At 34.1% G+C, this 15,874-nt stretch overlaps 1 protein-coding gene and 1 long non-coding RNA gene across 2 annotated transcripts; one reads left to right on the top strand and one right to left on the bottom strand.

Annotated features, from left to right (window-relative positions):
• Positions 1-4,677: 4,677 nt before the first annotated feature.
• LOC115975960 (HMG-Y-related protein A-like) lies at positions 4,678-6,806 on the bottom strand. Its single transcript, XM_031097016.1, has 2 exons — positions 6,478-6,806; positions 4,678-5,465 (listed from the first exon to the last, which is right to left on the bottom strand). The coding sequence occupies exons 1-2, from the start codon at positions 6,526-6,528 to the stop codon at positions 4,932-4,934; spliced, it is 585 nt and encodes a 194-aa protein (XP_030952876.1). The 5' UTR covers positions 6,529-6,806; the 3' UTR covers positions 4,678-4,931.
• A 6,163-nt stretch (positions 6,807-12,969) lies between these two features.
• Positions 12,970-15,874, top strand: LOC115958427. Its single transcript, XR_004084530.1, has 3 exons — positions 12,970-13,061; positions 13,352-13,372; positions 15,079-15,874. It is a non-coding gene; the product is annotated as an uncharacterized LOC115958427 (long non-coding RNA).

The following is a 15,874-nucleotide window of genomic DNA, read 5'->3' as shown; positions in this document are numbered from 1 at the left end:
CCGCGACTCTAACTGCCTTGGAGTTAGCGTGCTGTTGTATGTTTGTTTGTTATCAAAAGAAATGACATCACTTTGCACTCTATTACTTTAGTAATGTCAAAAGCAATTTGTAGTAAATGGTTTTCACGTCCCTCTCACAAACTTTGAAGTATGTGTATTTCAGTGGGCGATCTTTGAAGCTCGAAAATTTCAATGGGCGACTTACCTAAAGGTTATACAGTATATGACAAATATTAGAAAACATAGACTGGTCGGGTGGCTCCAATAATGTATTTAAAAACTTAATGCACTCAAGTAGCCATGAGTTCTGTCGAATGGCTTTATAGCTGAATTATCACATTTTCATGTGCAAAGTGCTTGAGAGATTTATGAGGAAAGAGTTCGAGATGCGGGATTAGGAGTATATTGTAACTATCTTCAAAAAAAAAAAAAAAACCCAAAGTTCTTGTTCATCTTTTAAGATATAAATTACGAGAAAGATTTCATGATTCGAATTATGGTTTTCAAACAGGTCATGGATTGTCTATCAAATTGAAATTAATAGAATAACAAAAGTTATATATGCAAGAAAAATACAAAGTTTGATGCAGTTTTGTAGTATCTATACATACACACTTGTGCAATTAAAAGCAATATTTAATATGTACTTTCTAATGGATTAAGATCCTCCTAAGTTTTTGAGATAATTTCAATATAGAATTCTTAAATCTTATCCATCTATCTTGAAATGAATGAATTAGATTTTACCACATCATCAATAATTTACATAAACACTAAAATTGTAACAATCAATCCTTTTTAGAATGTTAAATATTAGCATTGATATATCACGTTGAATATACTAGAATAGATACGGTAATGAAAGCACAAAGTATGAGAACACAAGAACATGAGAGTTACGTAGAGTGAAGTATAAATCCTATATTACAATGAATCATAACATGAGAATATATAGTAGAATAAATCTTAAACTAACTATATATTAACTATGGTTAATAGACTTTTAGTACAAGTAGGAGACTTGACTTGCACACATAAAAAAATTGGACTTGGGCTTATTACATTGGGATAATTATCTCTAACATAAAATATTGATGACATGATAAAATCTAATCCACTCATTTAAAAATGACATGATAAAATATAATCTACTCATTAAAAAAATGAATAAATAGGATTGTGAGAATTTTGTAGTAAAGTTACCCTAAAAACTATTGAAAATCTTAATCCCTTGGTATAGTTGGTTATTATCCTTGATACAAATGACATAACGAATTTTTACAAATATTATAAGTAATAACTATAATAATTTTGAATGATGGATTTCAACTTTGATTTTTTCTTTTAAAAAGTAAACATTAATACTTAATAGGACAGAATTTGAATTCTTGTTCATTTAATTTGGCTATCAATCGTAATGTTTGACTATCATTAGAAGATAATGAATCCCCTAATTTTGACGATTACAATCTATCTACTTAAAATAGTTAAAGACATCTAGGCATCTAGCTATCATCCTTCATCTGTCATCCATCCATTGAAAGATGACGTCATTGTTTATTAAAACAAACTTACAAATCTAATATGATCATTTGTTTTGGATAGATGCAGAACATATTTGCACCTAGGCATAATATTGTCAATGTCTTTTTTTCTTTGGGGGAGGGGGGGTGTTGAATTTTTACAAACTATTGAAAAATCTCTATAAACAAAAAAAAAAAAAAAAAAAAAAATCAAGTGCTCAACTTAGATTGCTCGATTGGGGGGGGGGGGGGGGGGGGGGGAATCTGTTATCCTATTTATATACTTAATTTCTATTTTTTTGTTATTGTGATAAAATAAATGCTATGAATAATTATTATTTTTTCAAAATTTGAAAAAGGCATAATCAGATTTTTAAAACGTGGTATTGTTAATAACTATATTTAGAGTTAATGATAAGCCTTGTAATTATAAGAGAGAATTGGATTGGTTAGAAATGGGTCCGAGGAGGGGGAAGGGCCCACCCACACATCAGTCCTGACTCAACACGTGGATGAGATTCCAAGGAGGAACCACGAAGAGGCCAACATTTCAAAAAGCCTGAAGAGTGAGCGTTTCTCGAGAATTTTGAGTAGGCCACTTGCACCAGCTAACAGAATATCAAATAAGACGGTAGAGATGTGCAAGCAAAGAAAAAAAGAAGTATCTAGACAAAGTAATTATCACCTCCACATTCAATGCACTACACCAACTTAGCTGACCGCATTAATGAAGGAATGACATCCGAATAGTATTTTCACAATTTACAACATATTCTACTACTTCCAACAAAACTTTAATGGGACAAGCATCTAAAGGAAAGTCAATGACTGTACAAGTAGAGGGCTCAGATATAATTCAACCATTTATATAAAGAAAAGAAGCCCCAACAAAATAGGGAACGAAAAACTGAAAAGAAATACATATATTATACATCGCTATCCTATAATTGAGACTAGAACAATTTATAAACATTTGCTCCTCGGCCTAACCCAAGGAAGTGTTAATCCCAAATTTTGTTTTATCTTTAAAAATTATTTAACTTTTTCTCCATTAACTTAAAAGCCAATCCATACTTATATACTAAAGGTAACCTTGAAAGCCCATTCTTTAACAAATTCATTGTATTGGACTGTCTAACCTAAATCCACTATTCTAAGTGGGCTTAACCTATTGGACCCGCTTACAGTATCAAAATGGATTATTTATTTTTTTTTATTTTTATTTTTTTGAAAACATCAAAATGGATTAGTTAAAGGAACACTTTGACATAAAATTATAAGAGTTTAAAAACTTAAGGGTTTGACTTACCTCCAGTACTTTTTTAATTGGATATGTCATTTTGTTATAAATATACAATGACAAGTAGTAATTTTTATTTTGTTAGTGGATGATGTGGCTTTCTTTGATTAAAACAAACGGAGACTAATTTTTAAAAAGTACTAAAAGTAAGCCATACCCAAAACTTAATTTTACACACTTAAACACAATTAAAATGGATTAACTTTTACTACCGCACACTCTTGATGCAATGGTCACTCCACAAGTATAAGTGTTTGTGGGGTGTAAGAGGCAAAGTTCGGGATTCAAATCTCTAAGAGAGAGACTCCTATACATATACACTTAGATTAGGCCAAAGTAAAATTCTATCTTGTAAAAAAAGAAAAAGAAAAAAGAAAGGATTAACTCAGTACTTTGTTTAGCTTCCACTTTAATTATTCATTATAGACCATCTCTATGACTATCTAGGTTTGGATCACTTCTATTTACTTCTCGTTAAAACCCACAAGAGGTGTGACTAGCGAGAGTTGTAGATTGGTCATTTGTATGTGAAATCACGTTTATCTCGTGTAATTTTATACTATGTTTTTGAAGAAGTAGATAAAAACAGTGTATAAAACAATTAATATCACACATAATGTAACTAGAAAACTTGAAAACTCCAAGCCTCTATAAAACTGAGTTAACCTACAAGGGCAAATAGATACATTTCACCCTAATTGATAGCTCAAAATAGTTGGGGTTAGATTTTAGTTAATGTTTCAAATAATTGAATCTCTTTTTGCCTCAATACCAAGCTTTGAACCATAGAGGTCACAAGAAGCTATACCAACAACCCAAAAGAAAGATGATCATATAATGGGTAGTTACAAACACTTCACATTCTGGCTAAATACAAGAACGAAAATGATAGTACAAAGTACAATTTTATTATTATTATTATTATTAAACAATATTGATTTACTTAATTTCTAAGTGATATAAACAATTCTTCTAAAAAAAAAGTGATATAAACAAAACAACGGCAAAGATAACAAATACTCCTATGAGGCTATGACAAATCACTATTCATGCCCAATACATGATGCAATGAGCTTTCAGACAATGACTCATCGGCAATTTAAAGCAATGTAAAGTCAACACAGCTGTTTGAACAAAAAAGGGGTTGTGGGTCATGGCTTAATCGAATTCATTCATGGCTGAAATCTTAATAGCGCCATTGAAAGCATGGAAACCAAACCTTGCTAAGAATTAATTCAAGCCAACTACTACACTGAAAAAAACTGCCCCCATAAATTTCAACCATATTCTTGGTCTCATAGATATATATTGATTCCCCCATATTCTTGGTCTCCCCAAACAAACATACAGATACAGAAACCAATTGTCAATTAAGTGGAGGCAACATATTCCTCTACAAAAAACCATATTGTCAACAAGATCAGGCCCCCACATGAAGTCACCAATTGTCAAAGGGCCTTTTAACACAGACAGAGACACATCAATGGCTATGGTTAAGACCCCTTGAAAGGCAATCTCTTTGTACAAAATTCAGTCTTATCCCTGAAATTTAACAAAAGTACCGTACGAGGTTCTTGCCCATGCAGATTCCTCAGTGCCTAGTGCCAACACAGTCATAGATCAAATTGTCTGTTCCTCCTTCCAATTATCTAAACCAAATCCAAGCTAATGCTTTTTACACAATCATCAACCCACTAAAATATATACCCAATTTCAGATATTAATGTTAAATCTCCAGCACTATTTCTAGGGACTATCTCTAATTTAAATCCAAAATAGACCAACATCAAGCAAGTCATTAATTAACAAAGAACAAAACCCACTTTTACATTCTCAAACTCTAGCCCCCCAGTATGAAGAAATGCAGGCAATGAAGACTATTGAAGACATAACAAATGAACAAAGTACAACAGCATCCATAATTAATTCTAGACTTCTAGCCATATCCTCTGTTAAGATTAGAAACCAACAAAGCCTCAAAGACAGCTACATCACATTGTACATGCAATTACATGATAAAACACCATAAAACTAGAACTAACACCAACCCAATTCTACAAAGAAACACATAGAGACGTCAAACACCACTACAACCATTAAAGAGTAGTCTATTGTTCAACACTCACTTCAGTCATTGAATCCTTCACCTTTGGAGGGCGACCCCTAGGCTTTCCAGTAGTTGTTGCTGTTGGCTCTGTTGTTGCCGTTGTTCCTCCCAATCCTCCACTAGGCCTCGCCATCTTCCTTGGCCGTCCTCTCGGCTTCCCACTACCTGATGAGGCCTTCACCTTGGGCAACTTTGGAGGCGCCTTGGGCGACTTTGGAAGCACAGCCGCATTCGGGTCCTTAGGTGGGCGACCCCTAGGCCTCGCGGGACCCGAGTCAAAGATCTGTGATATTAGGCCCTTTGGCTTTGGCGGCCTGCCACGCCCCCGCCTAGGAGGCGCATTTGGGTCCGGCTTAATGTAGTTGTTCTTGTAGAAAACAAGCTCTCCACTGTCTTTCATGTTGTTGAGGTGGTCTGTGAGGAGTGCTGAGTGGCCAGCAGGCAAGTCCCCATATGTGGACTCAATATGCCTTGATATGGCTGATTTGTTTGAACCATTCTTTTCATCCAATGCTTCAATTGCATCCATAATCATCTGGAGTTTCAAAACTCAAGCATTATCAGTAACGCTTATTTTTCTTTTGGCTGGGTAATTTTTGTTTTTGTTTTTGTTTTTAAATGTGGTCTTATTAACTTAAGTACTAGTATTTATATAAAAGCAAGTACAATACAAAATTCAATTCAGTGTTTCAATCATCTGGAATTTCAAAACTCATACATAACCAAAAAGTTAATCTTTTAGATGGGTAATTTTAAAAGGCAGTATTAACAAAATTTCCATAGAATTCAAATTTAGATTGATGAGGAAAAAAGAAGTGACTTGGGTATGGGAGATGTTGAGATTTTTCTTTTTCTTTTGAAAAAGGAACTAAAGCAACAAAATCCTTTCTTGAAGTACTGAATAATTGAGCTCAAGTAACAAGAACCAAAGCATAAAGATTAAGAATTTAGATGAATTAGGGCTCAATTATGATCAGTAAAATGTAAATTCATGGTCTGAAGGAAAAACTAGTTTTTTTTTTTGGTTGAAAAACAAGCAAAATTTTGAAGTTCTTCAGGAACCCCATTTTTCTTTCCAATAATACCCAAAATTGGACAGAGGTAGCATAAACCCAAATGGAAAACAACGAATTATTGACCATCCAGAGCACATTATGAGTAGGAAAAAAAAGTGTTAAAATAGAAAATTAAAAAAAAAAAAAAAATCCGTAGAAAACCCTTTTTTTCTTTTAAAAAAATAAAAGGTTTCAAAGACTAAGCACAAGCAACAAGACCCAAATCAAAGAAAAACAAAGAAATTAGATCCAGTAGACTTCACACTTGACAATGAAAAAGAAAATTGAGAATTTAGTTTTTTTTTGGTTAACTTGAAGAACCCGTTTTAATTAAAAGACATAGTGAAAAGCAAAAAAATTTAGATCAATCAGAGCTCAACCCTGATGAGGAAAATATATAAAATAAGTGTCACAAAGATTTTTTTTTTTTTTTCTTTTTTTGGAAAAACAGTTTCTTATTTTGTGGAGATTTGTAGGGATAGAGTGGTGTACCTCTGGGTAAGGAGGAAGTGATTTAGGCTTATTAACCTCTTCAGCTGCCATGAAAGTTGCAATCTTTATAGAAAGAGAGAGAGAAAATAAGAAGCTATTGAAGGGCTTTTAGAGAGAGAGAGAGAGAGAGAGAGAGTGTCTCACACTCAAAGCACAGAGCTAACTATTACAGAACTGAACAGCCACAAACAACAAAACACTTTCGTTCAAAAACAAAAACAAAAAAACACAACCCCAACTGTTTGATCTGGGAAGCACTTGCAAGGGTTTGAGGTTTGGATTTAAAGAAAGAGTGCAAAATTTTTTTTTTTGGGGGAAAAAAATAACAATCATTTAAAAATGGGGCTTTTTATATTTTATTAAATGAAATAGACGGCTGGGGATGTCTGAGTGGATGATGATCGGACGGTCCAGGATAGATCGGGGGATTACACGCGGATCGATGACGTGGGTGGGGGGTTTCTATTTAATTATTTATTTAATTAAAAATTTGAATTATGGTGAAAATTTTGAAATCACCGGGTTCTTCGTTTTGGTCCTTTTGGAATTGGAGATGAGGTTTATGGGGTAGCTATCATGTGGTCCCTCACCCACCAACAAAGATATCAAGGGTCGGAAATGGTTTTTTATTTTTTATTTATTTTATTTTTTCTAATCCTATAATGTAGGGTCATAGATTATCTATTTGGTTGGGAGGATGAAAAATAAATGAGAGGTTGCTAGATTAGAAAATGGAGAAATAATAAAAAGAGTAAAGGATGGGAGGATGAAAAGTGAGAGGTTACTAGATTAGAAATTTGAGAAATGATAAAAGAAGTTAAGGACTTGACTTGGACTAAATGTCAGTTAAGATAGTAACACTAATGCATATCCACTTTTAACTAAGGGTCCATTTGGTTGGAGGGATGGATAGAAAATAGTGGGAGGATGAAAAAGTAGGAGAATATAAAAGATTTTAATTTTTTTTTTTTTTGTTTGGTTGGAAGTGAAAAAAATAAGTTTATATAAATTTACATACATACCCTTATTAAAAAATGATGCTCAATTTAAACTAAAAGGGATAAACAACCAAAAAAAAATCAATTACCTGAATTTATTAAAAAATAAAAATCATGTCAAGAAAAAAAAAAAAATCACATCTAAAAAAAAAAACAAAAGAAAGCAAAAGAAGAAGAAGAAGAAGAAGAATATGAGAACTGGACGTGTAGGAACTAGGAAGCTGCCGAGGCAATGTACAGGAGGAAAGAAAAAGAAAAAGAAAGTAACGTGGACAAGCCCATGTGCAATGTCCAATTTTTTTCTTTAGTTTTCTCACTATTTTGGAGAGAAAATTTTTTAGTGAGTTCGGACAGAAAACATCTGGATTCTATCATTTATTTTCATTCTTCCCCACCCAAGCAAACACATTCCAAAATTTTTCCTTCCTATTTTCTCTTTAAAGTTTTTTATCCATCCTATTTCATCTCCAAACAAATACACCCTAAGTGTCATGATTTTAACAAGTTTAGTGTGTGTTTGGATATTAATGAAAAATTAAAATTATTTCACTATTTAACTTATTTTTGTTAATATTCATGGGTCTCTACACTTTTTGGTATTATTCATGGGTCCTACTGTACTATTACAACTGACTTTTACTTTTATTTACAGTACTTTTAGTAAAATAAGTTGTATCCAAATACACCTAGTGTATTATATTTGGATCCAAACTATGCGGTGATATAAATTTTTTTCAATTTTCTATTATATTTATTTGGTAGAAAGGATGGGCAAAGGATGGCAAGTGTGAAAAAAAATATATATATGATTTGAATAAATTTATTATTTTTCTTTTATTACGTAGAGGAACAAAAAAACAAAAGGGTTGGACAAAATAGTAAATTTAAAAAAAAATGAGGATTTAAAAAATTATACATAAGCAAATAAGTGAAAAAAAATAAAAGTTAAAAGTTAACCCAAACAAATACCTTGATTTTGAAACCGGCCATCCAATGCAACCAAAGGAAAAATACAGAAAAAAGAAGAGAAGAAGAAGATTGTTGGGTTTTGGGATTCATTTATGGATTTTTAATCTTTAAAATGGGAGTATCATTTTGTGACATATAATATAGTTGTTGATGCAATTGTTTACACAATGGACTAATCCTAGATATGTCTGCTAACAAAAAAGAGATGCTCGGAGTGGTACTTGTATGACATTGATCTAAACAGCACTAACACTTAAGTTATGAAAAATATGATCAAAGATGGAGACTAGTTAGTGATTAAATTTGTTGTTTCTTACACGTATTTTATTTGACTCTTATTTTCTTCTTAATCACGTCATACTGGCCCCATCTGCTATATGAATTCCTCTTTTCGGGCCATGATCTAGTCATTGGATTCCCCCCCCCCCCCCCCCCCCCCCCGGATAATTCATTATTTATGAAAATTTTTGATAGTTACAATGAGGGATTATTTGAACATTTTATGTCTCTGTTAATAACATTAAGAAGTACAGTTAAGTTACAAAATTTTTTAACTTTTTGCCAATTCTTCTTGTCTTGGTCTTGAAAGATTTGTCTTTCTCAGGCGATTAGAGGTGGGTGAGTAAACCTAAACAATATACTGTGGGTGAGTAAACCTAAACAATACTATGGATGTGCAGTAAGGGTCTTGATAAGGCTACGGTGTTTCAATCGCATCACACATTAATGAGCATATATCAAAAAGTTTTTAAAAATATATATATATATATATATATATTTTTTTTTTTCCCTTTGTTTTCTTCTTGCATTTCTAGGACTACTTTCCTCCAAGCACATTTCCTCTATTCACTCCCTTTACTCATCTGGACATTGTCCCTTGTTTTCATTTTTTTTTTTCTTTTAGGCTTGGTCCGTTTGATAGGTAATCCTTCACTTGTATTGCTTGTCATTTCCTAACAAGGTTCCCACTAGTTGGTTCTCTTCTAAGCATGCAATATTTAAATAAAAATTTAAATGCAAACATGGACTTAAAGTCGATCATTCAAAGGGTGGATGACCTAGTTCTTGAAAATGGAGTGTTGGTTACTCAAAATTGGAAGGAAGGGTGAGATGTGCATTACATCTGCACTACATATGAACATATTTATTGAAATAAGGCAAGGAAAATTGGGTTATGGTTTATGGTAGGAATGGCAATAGGTCGGTTTTTTTATCCCCGAACCCGACTCGTCACCCGCTCCTCGAAACCTGAACCCACTCCGTTTACTAAACGGGTTTTTTTTTAACCCCCAAAATTGCCCCTCTAGGCTCCCGTGGGCCTTGCCCTATCCCGCCATGCCACTTTATGGCCCAATTTAAAGGCCCCTAAATTGTGACCCAATCTTTAAAAAAAAAAAAAAAAAAAAAAATCAATTTTATGTTCTCTTGAAGCTTTAAGCCCCAACCCATGGCTTAATTCTGAAATCCATTCACTATATTTCAATCATAAATCCAACCTCTGTTTTTCAATTAAAACAAAACATAATGAATATACATGTAGGAAACCAATCCCTGTTTTTCAATCATAATGAATATACAAATACAACCCCTATTTTTCAATCATAATGAATATAAATGTAGGAAACCAAGTAACCAACCCCTCAAAAAAAAGTGGAGAACGAGAACGAACTCGTGAGAGTGGAAACCAAGTTATGGTGACATTGATTAAGGGGGAGTTGCTGAGTTGGGGTGGCGGGCGGCGGACTAAGAAAGTGAGATTGAGGGTGGGTTGGTGAGATAGAGAGACTGAGAGTGAGAGCTTGTCGAGTTGGCCTATGGGTTAGTGACAAGGGGGAGTTGTTGAGATGGAGAGGTGGAGGGAGGGCTTGCGGGGTGGTCGGAGGCGGACTGAGAGAGAGAATGAGGGTGGGTTGGTGTGGGAATGAGAATGAGAGTGAAGGTGAGGGTGAGGGGCAGTTGAGAGAATTGATTAGGTTTAGGCTTTGGTTAGTTAGTGGTTATATACATATATATATATATATATATATATATGGGTTATTTTTGTAATTTTATTCTATGCAGGTCGAGTTCGGGGCGGGTATGCCTAATGCCCGCACCCAACTTGAACCCGCTATGGTTTGGATAATTAAAACCCAAACCCGCCTCTAATGTTTCATGGGCCGAGTAAAACCTAACCCATTAGGGCCGAGTCGAGTGAATTTTTCCATTCCTAGTTTATGGGCAAGTAGTGACATAAACATCCTAGGGAGTAATATGACCATTAAAATATTAACTAAAAAATGGCTTAAAATTTGTAATTATCCTCAATATAAATTAATAATCAGTAAATCAAGCTAAAATGATGCAAAATTCGAAATTGGAGCTAAATGGTTAAATGGTCAAAGTGTTAACTGACATGTTGTGTTATAAATTGATCCCGGTTAATTAATTTAATTACCCAAGTAATTAGGTCAAATTACATGCAAATCGTGGAGGCACCAACAAATCACCAAAAAACTAAGTGTAGTGGAAATTAAATGAACATGTTGATTTGTTGACGAATGTGAAAAATTTCTAGCAAGGCAAAAACTCCACTAGGTGAATTTCAGGTTACCATTCCCAAAATCCACTAATCAAGAATCAAGCAGTTACAAATATAAGGAATATTATCACTACCTTGGATTATCCCAAAATACCAACCTATAATTGAACCTCTACTCCAATCCCCAATTGGACTTGATCTTGTAGAGACTTCTTCTTTTGCATGGATCTCAGTACGTGACAAACTCCCATCAACTGATTGATTCTTGTTGGTTGCAAAATTCTTTACTCTAAAGCACGTTGAAGGTTTGAAAGCACTTATATACAAAACCCTAAGGCGTACAAAACGCAATAGCTTCTCATAGAGTGTATGAGTTCTCTAATTGAGTCTTTGTGTTTTTAATGTCTTTAAAATAAAGCTGTTATATGGTTTAGAGATTTAGTGAATGAAACCCTTGCAATCCACATCATCATGGGTTGAAATTTAGATATGAGAATTCTAAAATTGTAGATCTCAATAGATCGAGTTTGTGTCAAGAATTCTTCATTAAGTCTTGATAGATGCTACCGTCGATCTTGTGTTGAAGTTCACTGTTTTGGCTTCACTTGTTTCTTAGTTCAATTTTCATGTCTTTAATGATACCATTAATGATACCACCTGTTATGTTTGTGCAATATACTTTTTTTTTTTTTTTGGGAAGAGTGCAATATACTTCTTGATATATTAAACCCATCTTAAATCTACCCAATTATAAGTAAAGTGTATTTTGTCAAATATAAGCCAATATATAAAAAATATGACCCTAACATAACATTATTCCAAAAATCTTAGATTTGGAGCTTGGTACTCCCCCCCCCCCCCCTTTTTTTTTCACTCAATCTTCAATTTAAACATCTAAGAGGGTAAACATGAGTTCAAAAACTCCTATATAGAGGGAAGGACGAGAAATTCAGACTTCCTAATCCATTCCCCTATATAAATACAAGCATAGATCATTAGGAAAAGGAATTCTAAATTTAGAAAATTTTAGCGTATAGAAATTTTGAGGGAGCTTCTTGAGAGAGACATTAGATTGCTTATATGCAGTATTACTCTTTGCAAGTAGCTATACATAAGCATACTTAGCATCTATTTTATCATCTCCCAAAAACTTCTCCTACAATCATGATGACTCTCCAAGTGCTACATACATTACAATCTCCTACACACCATAACAATCACAATTCCCTCAAAGACTCAAGAGAAAGATCCATGGATTCATCCAAGGGGAAAAGAGCAGCAAGGTGGTCCAAATTCCTAAACTTGAAAGAGGTTGTGCATACAAGTATACTCTTAATTTAATTCTCACCATACTTGATTGTTTGAAATCACGATTTTTGATGATATGAGTTGATTAACATGTTCATGCATATAAAAATGCATTTGAGAATTAGATTTTAATTTATGTTAAATCTACATGATGAGCATTTTTTTTTTCTGTATTGCATAGCATGATAATATGATTGGATGAGTGCATAACATGATATGCCATCCATTAATCTCTAGAAGATCGATATTTGGATTGGGTGGAATAGTTGCCTAACAACTTCCTATTTTGTAATTTAGCCTCCGAATTTAGATCTTGGGTTCATAGACCAATTCAATATCAATGGAATTTTACTTTTTCTCTAGATTGGAACTAGGAAACAAATTATTGTACTTTTTTTGATCCTCAGATTGTATCTAGAAAACAAAACATTGTACCTTTTATTTCCTTAAATTGTACCTTCTTGTTTCTTAGATTGTAACTAAGATCAAGGCCCTGCAATTTTCTTTTCATTACTCCATTGATGATATTTTAAAGTTGTTCAATAAAGACGTATTTCATTAGGTTTTTTTCATTAGTTTTTTTATTTTTATTTTTATTTTTTATAATTATTTTTCCTTTTAAATAAAATAAGTGGAGACTATTATAAATCCTCAATGTAGGGGGGTAACAGTAACACATAACCAGTTGAGCAACCACTTTATTCCCCCAAGGGCCCAAACCTTTTTCTTTAGAAAATGCGGATCCTCACAATCACCTATTAGCCGATATCAGTTAATAACTCATCTAGGTGAGTCCTTTTAGTTTCTCTTAGTTTTTTCGTCTTTTAATTTATGTCTTTGAACATCTTGTTTAGATTTCTATTCTTTAATTTTCGGTCTTTATTGAAAGTTCTTTACTTTATACTTTATGCTTGATTATTAGGCTAGTAACATGCCTACGGTAGAAATTTATTTGAAGTTTTAGTTTCTGCATCAAGGGCACGTACAAGATTGCATACTCACCCTAGGTCACTGCATACACAACTTGCTCGAAAACCACATTATGCTTACTTTTCTCCTTTGTTCTTTCTTTTTATAGGTGCATAGAAGGCTAACTTTGGTATGTCCCCTCTCCTTTTATGGGTTCTTTTGATTAGTGACATGCTAAAATATACTTTCAAATAAGTAGGAACATGTTTAGGATGATTTTTTTTAGTTATTTTAACATGTATAGAAACATTCCTAGGATACCTATTAGTGGGAACATGTTAGGATGTCTTTTGATTTCTTATATGCATAGGCGTGAGTCTTAGGTATGACTTCTTTTCACTCTTGAATCTTGCAATAACTTGCTTGGGGTACAAAGTGTTTTTTGGACCTAATCTAAGTGGCGACTCTCATTTTCTGCCCTAATCTTAAGTTAGTGACGTATTCTCGAGCCTATGTTTAGGATGGGCCCACACCAAATTGTATCATTCATTTAGGGCGCTCACGGTGGCCTTGGGCATTTCCTAGGAGGGTTGTTAATTCCTTTTTGTTTGACGTGTCTACTTGTATTTCTGTGTAGTCTCCCTTTTTTTTTTCTTTTGTAGATAGTGTAGAAAGGAGCGGTGAGGTTTTAACTACTGATATGGGACAACACAAAACATATTATTAGTTATTACTTTTGGGCTATCACTTGGACCCCTAGCCTCCTTCATTCTAATAAATTTTTCTTTAGCCAAAAAATAAGAGAGTAGGGTTGGAAACAATCAACAAATTCCAAGATGGGAAGTTTATTAAAGAGGGAGAGATGGGAAGTCAATTAGATGCTCTAGTCTACATACTATTTGCCCATAAATTATCAACCCAGTTGATATCCATAAAAACTCTGAATTGTTAAATTTCTGAAACTTATTAGATCTATCTCATCCACTGATTAATAGTTGGTTTCTGATGTTTAGAATGATGTTTTTGATTCTTCAATTGAATTTGAACTTATTTGCTATTCACCTATTCATCTCAAACCTGTGAATTTGAACCAACTTATATTCTGGTGGAGTCTCAGAAAAAGAAACTTGAATTTTTCAACTGCCATTATAACCCCGGCTAATTTAAAGGTCACAAGTTTTCATTTTTTTGTCTTTGTTTAGACATAGAAGGCCTCTTCATTGTTTTTAGAATTTTCTTTACAGAAATGAAAGTATCGAGTTCCATCTATGCAGACAGAAGTTACAATAAACATTTTTGTCCTTGCTCACGTACTTCAACTTACAAAGGACAAAAAAATTGTTCTTTTATTGTATTCCACTATGCTTTCAGGGATACTTTTGCATTCCAGGTCAATAGTTTTTTTTTTTTTTTTGGTGAACAAAAAATGGGTAGAGGGAGATTACTTATGTGGCTTCCCTATTTGGGCGTGAATGCATGATCATAGTAGTATCTTACCTGCTCTCGGTTGAGACCCTATACTCTCGGTCTATGAAAAACTTACTTATTATCTTTAGATCGTTTAGAATGGAGATAAAATATAAAGAGTACCAACACACAATTAGTTGTTAAGGCTCCGAACTCAAGTCCTGAAACTTGTTGGCCCAGTATTACTATTTAACCAACTAGGCCACCCGAATGTTGGTCATTCCAGGTCAACTTTGAAGAATATACTTTCCATTTGCTCCTCATTCTCACCGGACTTAATTATCTCTGACTTTTTTAGGCTTGAGCTTCATGATTGGTGTAAAAATAACTCCAAAGTTACTTCACCTTCATGCTATATTCCGTAGAACATTATATTTGCTTTCACCATTTGTGCTATCTGGCTGGGCCGAAACTTGTTAATCTTTACAGGGAAGCTCATACCACATCACATTTTAAATCAAAATGCTATGTCGCATGCCACGGAGTTCTTCCTCAGCTCTATTCCAGCGTGGCACCCATCCCCATCGTCACCCACCTCAACTAGGTGGTGTCCAGCCCCTCCACCTTATGTTACTATCAACACAGATAGAAGCTCAAAAGGGAATCCAGGAATGTTCGGTGCGGGTGGTGTGGGGTTTCTCCTTGCACCAAGGATTTACCAACAATACCATGGCAGAGCTTTGGGGTATTAGGGAAGCTTTGCTTCGAGCTTGGGACAACAGTCACCACCGAGTTTGCCTTCAAACCAATTCTCTAGTTGCTACTAAATGGCTGAATAATAATGTGGTTTACTCTATGGAGTTTTCTAACTTGATATTGGATTGCAAGTGGCTCCTCAACAGGGACTAGAAGGCACGCGTTCAGCATGTGTGGAGAGAGACAAATAGCTGTGCGGACTTACTGACAAAGAGGGGTGCATCTCAATTTGAGAGGGAAATTTTGTATGATACATGCCCCACCTTTTTGTGGCAATGTTTATATTAGGACTCCATGAGTTTTGTTTCATCCTAGAGTTGTCGCGGTCAATAATGGTTCAGTTGTCTTGCTTTTTGTTTTGGTACCAGCTATTAGCTCTCATTGGGTTTGGTTTGTGGTAGTAGGTTGTTCTGTTGTTGCCCTTTGCGGTTTGGTGGACTGTTTATGTGTTGGTCTAGCTTGGTTTAGTGTCTATGTGTTGCTGTATGTACTGTAGTCAAGTTGTGATTGTACTGTTTATGTTTATCTA

This window comes from Quercus lobata, chromosome 2 (assembly GCF_001633185.2).
Source record: "Quercus lobata isolate SW786 chromosome 2, ValleyOak3.0 Primary Assembly, whole genome shotgun sequence".
In the NCBI taxonomy this organism is placed as follows: domain Eukaryota; kingdom Viridiplantae; phylum Streptophyta; class Magnoliopsida; order Fagales; family Fagaceae; genus Quercus; species Quercus lobata.
Note: the sequence above shows the minus strand (reverse complement) of the source record. Positions and strands in the feature narration are given on the sequence as shown.